This window comes from Cryptomeria japonica, chromosome 11 (genome assembly GCF_030272615.1).
Source record: "Cryptomeria japonica chromosome 11, Sugi_1.0, whole genome shotgun sequence".
NCBI lineage: Eukaryota > Viridiplantae > Streptophyta > Pinopsida > Cupressales > Cupressaceae > Cryptomeria > Cryptomeria japonica.
In genome coordinates this window covers 649805531-649817192 of record NC_081415.1, presented here as the reverse complement: position 1 = coordinate 649817192, position 11662 = coordinate 649805531, and the positions used below count along the sequence as shown (strand labels likewise).

General features: G+C 37.1%; 1 protein-coding gene across 1 annotated transcript in view; it reads left to right on the top strand.

Annotated features, from left to right (window-relative positions):
* Positions 1-829: 829 nt before the first annotated feature.
* The window catches only part of LOC131860382 (RING-H2 finger protein ATL57-like), a 29669-nt gene continuing 18836 nt past the window's right edge, over positions 830-11662 (top strand). Inside the window, exon 1 of the mRNA XM_059214787.1 lies at positions 830-1038. Within this exon, the coding sequence (XP_059070770.1) occupies positions 830-1038 (209 nt within the window). The remainder of the gene's footprint in view (positions 1039-11662) is intronic.

Below are 11662 nucleotides of genomic sequence, written 5' to 3'. Positions count from 1 at the left end.
CTCATGGCACTTGATCAATAGTGCATGTATAACAAGACACAAGATATGCAAGATTCCAAGTAAACAATGCATGATGACACTTTATCTTAGTTACAAGCTACAATGATAAGAAGACTAGAAATAGAAACGAGAATCAAAACAAAGGCGCCCTACTCAGAAAAGAGATCCCAGGACCTGAAACAACCACGATATCCACTAGAGTGCTGAAAAGAAAAAAATTGAATAAAATATGCATGGAGTAGAATCTAGAAAAAAAACTTATTTTTTCTGGAAAGTAGACAGCACAAGCTTTCCAAAAATATAAAGTTTTTGAAAAATGGAGTTTGGATGCTCATTCTACGTCTCCCGGAGTGCAAAAAAGAGACCTCACTTTGACTGCAAAGAAACATAGTCAAATAGAAAAATTGAAAAAAATTACCAACACCATGAGGTCGACCTCAGAACCATCTTTCCGATGCCTATTCATTTTCAAAAAAATGACTCTGTATGCCCAAGATAGGGCCAAAAAACCAAACCCCCACCTGAAAAAACCAAAAAAGGGAGTCTGGTGGCCTGTGGGTGGTCCGATGGCCAGGGAGCAGAGCTCTGGTGGTGCAATCATGGTGGACGGGTGGCGGCCCGGTGGCAGAGCGGTGGTCGGTGGGCCAGGTGGAGATTTCCTAGCGGCAAAGGAGGTCGGGCTGGGCGGAGCTTTCCCGGTGGTAAGGGCTTCTGACGGTGACTGTGGGCTGCATGGAGGCTGGCGGCGGTGGTAGGTAGGGTGGCTGGGAGGATTCCAGCGGTGGGGATAGGTAGGGCAGTCGGGAGGATTCTGGCGGTGGCCGATAGGATGGGAGGGCCGGCGGGGGCCGGGAGACCAATGACACGGGGCTCGAGGTGGAGCATCTGGCGGCGGTGGCGTGTGGGCAGAGGCGCCGGAGAAGGCCGAAAACATACGCCGAAAAGTGCAGTAGCAAGGGTCAGGAAGGCTAGAGACCGGCGGTGGCGGACCCAGTCTGACAATTCGGTGGGGGCCAAACCTGTCAGACCTGCTGCAGGGTACAGAATCCTGCGTCAGCATAGAAAAAAGATTTTTTTTTTTGGATTGATTTTTTTCCAAAAAAAAACATACGCCTTTTCCCAATTTTTTTAATTTTTGAATTAGTTTTTTTGTAAAATCAAAAAATCAGCCTACATGCCATAAAAAGGCAAAAAATATTTTTTTTCAAATTTTTTTTCTCGATCTGCGTGCCAGGGTCGTATGGCCTGGATCTGAGAAAAAAATTCACCCAGAGGCTCAAGAACCAAAAAAGGTCAAATTTTATATGACCATAGGAGTTTTTGGGCCTTCTAAGCATGATGGTGAGGTCCATTTAGGCCCAAAGTGCTCAGAAAAAAAGCTCAAACCCTAGGCACATAAAAAATTCCTGAAACCCCAGATCTGCTTCCAAAGCAAAAATTCTCAAAACAAGAACAAGTAGCTACAGATCTGAAGCTCTGATATCATATAGGAGTTGAGAAATACAACCCCATAGTAGCCTGAAGATCTTCTGCAAGTCGAATAACCTGTTACAAGGAGAAGCAATGAAGCAAAATCTGAAGAACATACAAAACATAGAGAATATGCTCGAAAAGAGAGAGCTCAATATTCACAAAAATATGTAATGTGATTCTTACAAAGAAAAGAAAGAACTCAACCTTTAATAGGTCAAGAAACCCTAAAAAGGGAAAACCTAGGTTTGCACATAATAATTAATTAAAATAATGCACCTAAAGTTAGCTTAAGTGTAAAAGAGATAAAGGGAACTTAAATAATTAAACAAAGAATGTTTAATTAATCAAGTAAATACCCGAATACTCTAACACACACTCTACAAAGTTTGTGCAAGGTTGTTTTCAGATATTCTACGATGATTTGGCTAGCCAAGGCATATCATTCTATCAACATATCATATGGTCAGATAATTGTGCATCACAATTTAAGAACTCACGGATGTTTTATTGGTTGAGTAGGATGCATAAGTTTACTGCTATTCAACGAATGTGGAATTTATTTGAGGCTGGGCATGGAAAAGGGGAGCATGATGGTGCAGGAGAATGTATTAAAAGAGATTTAGCATGAGAAGAGTTAAAGTACAAAGGGAATGCAAACTTGAAAGATGTAAAATCAATTGTTCAGTAGTGCAATGGTACAATTGGTCTAGGTAATCAAGGTAAGTCTTTAGTTCACAGATTTTTTAGTTGGTAGATGATACAAACATTGCAAAATTAGAAGATTGTTGTACATTGATAGGATCGAGTGAGCTACACTCTTTCAAAATCTCTAATGTAGGTTCATGGACTATCCATACGCGACGAATGGCATGTTATTATTCTTCTTGTAGAGATGGTGCCTATAATGAGTGTGAGTCAAAGGAGTGGGTGGACAAATGGTGTATGAGGCCTCTAATCCCATTTGAGACATATCAACCTCCGAGTGCACTACAACTAACACAGATGGATGAATCAGTTGAGTTTGACCATGTGTCCGATTTAGTCCAACCAGGTAAATTATCCACATGCAATTTTATGTACTTTAATATTTTACCTTAGTTGTTTGCTAAATTCTTCTCATTTATCATTGGAGGGCATGTTTATGTAGTTATTGCAGCTGAAGACAATGAAGAAGGAACACATTATTACCTGTGTCGTTGTGTGGATGCAAAAAAGAAATTGGATGGCCCTGTGGTATATGGAGAAAATATTGAGTACCCCACATGATTAGTAGTTGTTACTAGTACATGGCTTAGAAGGTACCGAGTGAAGAAGTCTAACTTGTGGTTGCTTGAGGACTTCGAGACACATAGGAAGATTCTTAATTATTCTAACCTTTTCGTAGCTTCAAATGTTCATTTGATCAGATATGGGGGTAGACCACTAAAAAAGAACCTATGGAAGGTTTGTGAGTCTCACCATGAGGCCATACTAGACATGATAAAGAGTAGAGCAGATCCAAATGGTTCATTGGATTAAATGTAAATGTAAAAAAATGTAATATCAATCATATTTTGATATATGTACATGACTTGTATTTTCAACTACTCGAGGCATTGTAATATTTAAATTTTTGCTTTTTTCTTGTTTTGTGTGATTTTATATAAATAATGTCATTTTGGACCATTAGAGATCACATGGGATCATTTCGTGAAGTTTTAGGTTAATATGGTAAAAGATGTAAAAATTGCTCATTTGTTGTCAATCACTCAAAGTGTGAAAATTTGTCAAAATTTGGAATCATTTTCCTTGATGTTAGTGACATGTAAGAATGATTCATCTGATCCTACGAGGTCATGTTATGGCCCTCTAAAAAATCCTCTCTCAGTCTAGGTAGACTCGGATCCAATTGCTCGTGGCGACACTTTCTCGGTTGCGATAAAAAGTGTGAGATGAGTTCAATGAAAAGTTTCACAATGCCCCATCTTTTAATCTGCTCATCACGACACCAAACTATCAACTTGTACACGTTAGGGTGGTCGGGTTTATGCTATGAATGCCTTTGTTTTTTTCTCCACCTCGCTCGATCATTGCGGGCCACACCCTAGCAGTGAAATCGCTCAAGTTCTCAAATTGCTCAAAGTTGTCAATATTTGGCATCGCATTTCTCGACACCTGTTAATCATAAAAATGAGCTATCTAATCCTACGGGGTCATGTTATGGCACTCTAAAAAATTCCCTCTTGGTTTCAGTAGACTTAGATCCAATTGCTCGTGGTGACACTTTCTTGGTTGTGACAAAAAGCATTAGATGAGTTCAATGAAAAGTTGCACAATGCCCCATCTTTCAATCCACTTGTCGTGGACCAAACCACCAGCTCATACACATTAGGGTGGTCGGGTTTATGCTATGGAATGCCTTCGGTTTTCTCTCCAACTCGCTCGATCATTGTGGGCCACACCCTAGCAGCGAAATTGCTTAAGTGCTCAAGTTGCTCAAAGTTGTCAATATTTAGCATCGCATTTCTCGACGCCAATTAATCATAAGAACAATTCATCTAATCCTATAGGATCGTGTTATGGCACTCTAAAAAAGCCTCTCTTGGTTTCTTTAGACTCGAATCCAATTTCTCGTGGCAACACTTTCTCAATTGTGACAAAAAGCATGAGATGAGTTTAATGAAAAGTTTCCCAATACTCCATCTTTCAATCCTCTCATCGTGGCACCAAACCATCAACTCATATGCATCATGGTGGCCGATTTTACTCTAGGAATTCCTTCGTTTTTCTCTCCAACTCGCACAATCATTGCGGACCACACCCTAGCAGTGAAATTGCCTAAGTGCTCAAGTTGCTCAAATTTGTCAATATTCAGCATCGTGTTTCTCGGGGCCCTTTAATCATAAGAATGAACCATTTGATCCTATGGGGTCGTGTTATGGCACTCTAAAAAAGGCTCTCTTAGTTTAGGTAGACTTGGATCTAGTTGCTCGTGGTGACACTTTCTTGGTTGTGAAAAAAACCGTCAGATGAGTTCAATGAAAAGTTGCACAATGCCCCATCTTTCAATCCGCTCATCGCGGCACCAAACCCTCAACTCATATGTGTCAAGGTGGCCAATTTATGCTAGGAATACCTTTGTTTTTCTCCCCAACTCACCTGATCATTGCGAGCCACACCTTAGCAGCGAAATCGCTTAAGTGCTCAAGTTTCTCAAAGTTGTCAATATTCGGCATTGCGTTTTTCAGCACCCATTAATCATAAGAACAAGCCATCTAATCCTATGGGGTCATGTTATGGCACTCTTAAAAATCCTCTCTCAGTTTAGGTAGAATCAGATCCAATTGCTCATGGTGACACTTTCTCGGTTGCGACAAAAAGCATCAGATGAGTTGAATGAAAAGTTGGATGATGCCCCATCTTTCAATCCACTCATACACATTGGGTTGGTCAAGTTTATTTTAAGAATTCCTTCATTTTCTCTCCAACTCGCCCCATCATTACGAGCCACACTCTAGCAGCGAAATCGCTTAAGTGCTCAAGTTGCTCAAAGTTGTCAATATTTGGCATCGCATTTCTTGGTGCCCATCATAAGAATGAGTCATCTGATCCTACAGGGTCATGTTATGGCACTCTAAAAAATCCTCTCTCAGTTTCGATAGACTCGGATCCAATTACTCATGGCGACACTTTATCAGTTGAAACAAACTACGTCAGATGAGTTCAATGAAAAGTTGCACAATATCCCATCTTTCAATCCACTCGTCGCAACACCAAACCGTCAACTCGTATGCATCGAGGTGGTCATGTTTACATTAGGAATTCCTTCATTTTTCTCTCTAACTCACCCGATCGTTGCAGGCAACACCCTAGCAGGGAAATCACTTAAGTGCTCAAGTTGCTCAAAGTTGTCAATATTCGGCATTGCATTTATTTCTGCCCGTTAATCATAAGAATGAGTCATCTGATCCTATGGGGTCAAGTTATGACACTCTAAAAAATCCTCTCTTAGTTTAGGTAGACTCAGATTCAATTGCTCATGGCGACACTTTCTCGGTTGCGACAAAAAGCATCAGATGAGTTCAATGAAAAGTTGCACATTGCCCCATCTTTCAATCCGCTTGTTGCGACACTGAACCGTCAGCTCGTATGCATCAGGATGGCTAAGTTTATGCTAGGAATGCCTTTGTTTTTCTCTCCAAATCATCCAATCATTGTGGGCCACACCCTAGTAGCAAAATTGCCGAAGTGCTCAAGTTGCTCAAAGTTGTCAATATTCAGCATCATGTTTCATGGTGCTCGTTAATCATAAGAATGAGTCATCTAATCCTACGGGGTCGTGTTATGGAACTCTAAAAAATCCTCTCTCGGTTTAGGTAGATGGATCCAGTTGCTTGTGGTGACACTTTCTCGGTTGCGACAAAAAGTGTCAAATGAGTTCAATGAAAAGTTGCACGATGCCTCATCTTTCAATCCCCTCGTATGTGTCAGGGTGGCTAGTTTTATGCTAGGAATGCCTTTGTTTTTCTCTCCAACTTGTCTGATCATTGTGGACCACACCCTAGCAGCAAAATCACTTAAGTGCATGCATTAGATGAATAGAAGTGTATGGGCTATGCAATTTTTTTAGAATGGGTATTGGTACAATGGTGTCCTACATTGTCTAATTTTGGTTCTTTCCATGTTTCCTTTATATAGTCTTATTTTGACTATAAATATTGAATTTGTGTTGATCTCCATAAGCTTGTGTCTTGGATTACAAACACATATTTAGGTTCAAAGCTTAAGTAACAATAAAATTTGTGCAATTATTCATTTAATCATTTGTACTGCAATTATGGATAACCATGATAAATGATTTGCATTAATCAAAAAGCTACAAATCCATACAACATTGTATATCGTTAAAACTATCAAATATATCCAATACAGACAAATAGGCTTGCCAAAAGCCATATGGACATAGAATTTCACATATTCATAAAAAAAAAACATATGTTCAAAATTGCTATAAAGGCATACAACATGATATCCAATAAAGTCAAATAGGGGCTTTCCAAAAGCCATATGGACATAGAATGTCACATATACTTAATACAAAATATATGTTCAAAATTTCCATATAGGCATACAACATGGTATCCAATAAAGTCAAATAGAAGCTTGCCAAAAGCCATATGGACATAGAATGTCACATATTCGTAATACAAAACATATGTTCAAAAGTGCCATATAGGCATACAACATAGGACCCTATTCTATTCATTTCCGTCTAGGGGAAGGAAACAGATCATGAGATATCTTTGCCTATCGAGGGGATGGAGATGTATATGATGTAGGTGTCTTTCAAGTATGTCCACTTGACCTCCTCTCCAGACTTTTTGTAACTCCACCTGATACAATGAAAAGAATGATGTTAGCATATACAAAAAATTGAATTTTAGAATGACATATAATATAATAGTCACTTACCGCATACAAATAATCATGATGTTCATCCACAACAGGTGCACGTTCATGATCTAGAGTGACAAGTCCTTCCTATAAGAATCAAAATATAAATTAAACTAAATACAAGTGTCATTAAAATTTTCAATAACATATTATTAAGAAAACAAATGTAATGCTAAATTTACTAAATTTACAAATATGTCTCATACTTTTGTCAAAGCAGTTGAACTTGCTACTGCTATAGTGAAACCGCGCTCCATTGACATGCGAACAGCAAGAGGAGTCTGTGATGTCAACATCTGAAAATTAAACAAAGTATATTGATTAATCACCAAAGCTATCTATATTATTTAATAACAAAATTAAAGATAAATTGCTTACCTGGGTGAAAGATTGTCGATGAAATACACTACGAGGTGTTGATGTCGAAGCTCTAGCATCAAACTATTTGACATCCAAAATGAGTAATTAGAAAATCATTCACATAAGGTTCAACTATCTACATATAATAATTATATTTCTTCACTTGTTGTATACTTGTGGAGTCGACAAAGTTGTGAAAAAGGGTGCTGCAGGAATGTTGCTAGTATTGTGAACACTTTGACCTTGATTTTTTATCATAATAATTTACTAATTTAGATATATTCTCAAATTTCCATATAAGATTTAATAAAAAGAATGAAATAAAATTGTAATGAAATTCACCTAGGTATCAATGCCAAATGTTTCATTTAGTAAGGATTCTGTCATGACAATGTTCTCTGTAGCAAACTCCGCTCGTGCACGTGCATTCTCAGAACTATTAGGATCATAAGTGCAAAAAGAACCACAAGATTGACAAAAATGAGCTAGAACTAGATGCCTATAAGAATCACCATCATCACTCACATCACCCTCTACTAGAGGCCTAGCATACTGCATAAGGGTCTGAGTGAGTGAGCTAGTGGAGTCTAGAGTTTCTCCCTCAATACTCTCCTTCACAATGGAAGGAATAATAACATCCTCCACCATAGGTCTGGACAAGGGTCTTGGTGGGAGATTTGGGTCATGTTGTGCACCCTCTCTATCATGTGAGGAACCCCCACCTCTACCTTCGAAATCTAGAAAATCAAAATAGTTTGGAATTTCATTAAGGACAAACTCACAATACAGTTTTCTCAAAAAGTATTGGGGTACCTCATGATTATTGCATGGGGGCTAATCAAATACCATCCACCACCTATCCCAAAAATGGTTCTTAATCCCTTCATGATGACACCAATGAATAGGGAATCTCCTACATCTAGGGTGTAAAGGTTGATTCGTTTGGGGGTCTGTAAAAAGAGCACACAAGTCAAATTTATTAATTTTCTTTTTCTTCACTACCGCATATGATAATTTGTCAGCATAAAATTACTTTTGTTCTTCCTTCTTACTGGACCAAAAATTTATTTGCCCACTCACATATTGTATGTGAGATACAATAGATTTCAAATAACTGGCAAGGTTTGTCCTATGGGAGTTTGTTCCAGTGGGATCTTTTAGCCTTGTGATTAAACCTTCAAGCTCTTTTTGGCTATTTTCTATTTGACCTAATAGATTTTCTTGTGTACCTATGGGTTGTCTAGGGATTGTTGGAGGTTCTTGATGTTCTTCTTCTTCAATATTGTCTTCATGAGGAGATGATTGAGTGTTTTCAACATTTTCTTTTCTAATCTCATTTCCTGGTAATGAAAATAAATTTTAATCAATAAACCTAGTTTAATCTTCAAATTAATAAAATAATGACAATAAGAAAACAAAAATACATACTTCTTCGAGCTCTTCGATGGTGTGGAAGCATTTTTATGAGAGATGGATAACTTAGTGCCCAATATCAAGCTTCTACAAAGGGCGAGCGCAAGAAAATGGCACCCCAAATTGCCAAAACGTGGGTTTGGGAATGCAAAATGCATCCTAAATGCGGACTTGGGTGTTTTTTAAGTTTGCAAAGTCATAAGGTGCATGCCTTATGACCATTTTTAATTTTATTTAAAGTGTGGCACCTTTTTGGTACCACAACTTCATGCATATACCCTGGTCACCACTGACTACATGCTCTAAAATGTTAACAAAAAAGGTTACATTAATTTCTACACCAATTACAATTTAAGATGTTTATTTGTATTAATAATTACATTAAAAAAATTGAATAGCAAATGAATACCTCCACTACTGGGATGCACATCCAAACCTTCATGTGGAATTTGTGTTCCACAATTATCTGGTTGCATTCCAATGTCATGCGCATCCTTATAATTTCTTTCTTAATTAAAATAAATAAATTCACTTTATGTTGGAACTTAACACCAAATAGATTACTGGTAAAGTATTCAATTTGAAATTGTTTTCATATAGCTTATTTACCTGTGTGACGGATGCACCAAAATCTCATGTTTACTCACTCAATTCTCATAACCGTTCAACCATGTTGTATAGCCTTCCTGGTAGGCAATTCTGATGTCATCTTGTGTGGGCACTCTATTGAATTTAGAGCCTTGCATTTTTTTTTAGTATTGTGAATTTTGCTTGTATTGTTTGATTAAAAAAGAATTGTTTCTAATTTGTAAATATTTTGATGCGATATTTCATTTACTGATACTTACAATTTGTGCAACAAGTTTCATATAACTACTAGAGTCGAGTCTGTGTTGCTTGTGCTTTTCTTATCTTGCCTTGGTTGCCTTTGACGTGTCACTCAGTCTATGAAAAGTTTGAAATATGTTAGATTATATAAATATAAAGAGTAATTAGTACATAATTGCATTCTTAATAGTATCACATACCTTCTTTTGGTGTTTGGTGGCATATTTCATTTTTTCCTTTCAATTCTCCCCTTCGCATCCAAACTCAGGTCCTTCCACTCCCTCTCTGGAATCATGGGGGACGCTCGTACTTTATGTTCTTCTCTAAATGTATCATGTATTGGTCCCTCACATACTTTAGATATGTGCCATCTTTTTCAAGGAGCTTGGTTTTGTCGAATGTGTCATTTCTGAACAACTCAACCATATGGTTTGTGAGTTCATCTTTTAACCTATTTTCTTGGTCATTCCACCTTTTAAGCCAAAAAAACTTATTAGATTCAGAAATGAACTGAAGCTACCTTTAATATAGTTCAATAAATGTATCAAAGGAAAACTATTCTAGAAATAATGTGAAATAAAAATAGTGGATTAGGGTTAGTTCACATATGATATTCCACCTTTTACGTATGGTGGGCCCAAAGATCTGCAATGCAATGTTATTAAGATTTTTATTAAAAATATCATTTCCTGCAAAAAAATCATGGGATAATTAGTCCAAAATGAGTGACCAGTAAGTAAATTACAATTACACTATATATAATAATAATTTCAAAGTACCTGGAACCTTCTATATCTTCAAGCGAATCAATTCTTCATCGCTCACCACCAATGTGGTCTGCAATGTTCCCATACTAGAAATACAGGAAGATCCAGGAAATAATGGTATGTTATCACTAGTATTCACCTCTGGCACATCCTCATGTGCATCTCCTATTGCAAAAAAAAATCCAATATGAAATGCCCCCAAGAAAGATCACTTCAAGGGAAATAAACACATAACAAAAGATAGAGAAAAAGAGGGATCTACCAATAGTGGGTGGGTCAACATGATGAGCATTAGAGGACGTATGCATGTTGCCTATTGCCAACATTGCAGTCGGCAATACAGATGAGGATAACCTCGAATGGGGTGGCCTTTCCACAGGAACATTGACAGAATCTAGAGAATAATACATTAAATATATGAAAATTGCAAGAATTGTAAACAAGGATGAACCATTATTAAGAGATGTAAAGAAATATGAACCTTTATTAAGTGTTCAATGCTAATCTTAATGATACAGCAGTATGAAGGAGAATAAGGAAGGTAGGTTTTGATGCGGGATAAAGGTATGGAAATTTGTGACAAGAGGGCAGTGTAAGTGATAAACTAGTATAGTCTTTACAAATGATAGTCCATGGAATCTATTTATTTAGATTGTTTCAATGTGCTATCTCATGTTGTCAAACTTCACACTGTCTTATTGGTCTTTGTCATGTCTCTACTTTGAAATATAATTTAATAATAGTAAATTAAAATACAAGTGATCTGATTAGATCAAATGAGAACTTCGAATTGTGCAACTAAATACTTTATTAACAGTTTAATAAACTATTATTACAATCATATATACTCACAAAACTTATTATTATTCATTCTAAAGAGAGAAAAATAGTATAGATAGCGAAAGGCCCGTGTAAATAACAGTAGAATTAAAAAAGTAGGTTCACAAGTCCAAAGAAGGAGTAGTTTTAATATATAGAACATGGTCATCACCTGCACTACTTGCAATACCCTGATCACGTCCACCAAGTTGACGATGACACATGAAGTTTTGTAAAAACAACATGTACATATTTTAGTTAGTGACATAAAAGAGTATAAAATATAAACCATTATTGAACTTTTGTTATAATTAAAGCTTTCATTACTACTTACTGACATGTTTTCTACTGCTTGATTCATCCTATCTTTTATCTCATCAGTCTGAGGGATCATGCATACCAAAGCAATAATCTCTTTATTAATTTTTGGGATAGACATTTTTATCACTTCTACAGGGTTTGTGGTAGTTGTGTAGTCCTCATCACTTAATATTGTGTTGAGGTGTTGATGTAAGGAAGGTTCCTTTCCCTTTCCCCGAACATCCTTCTATGACAAGAATATTATTGAC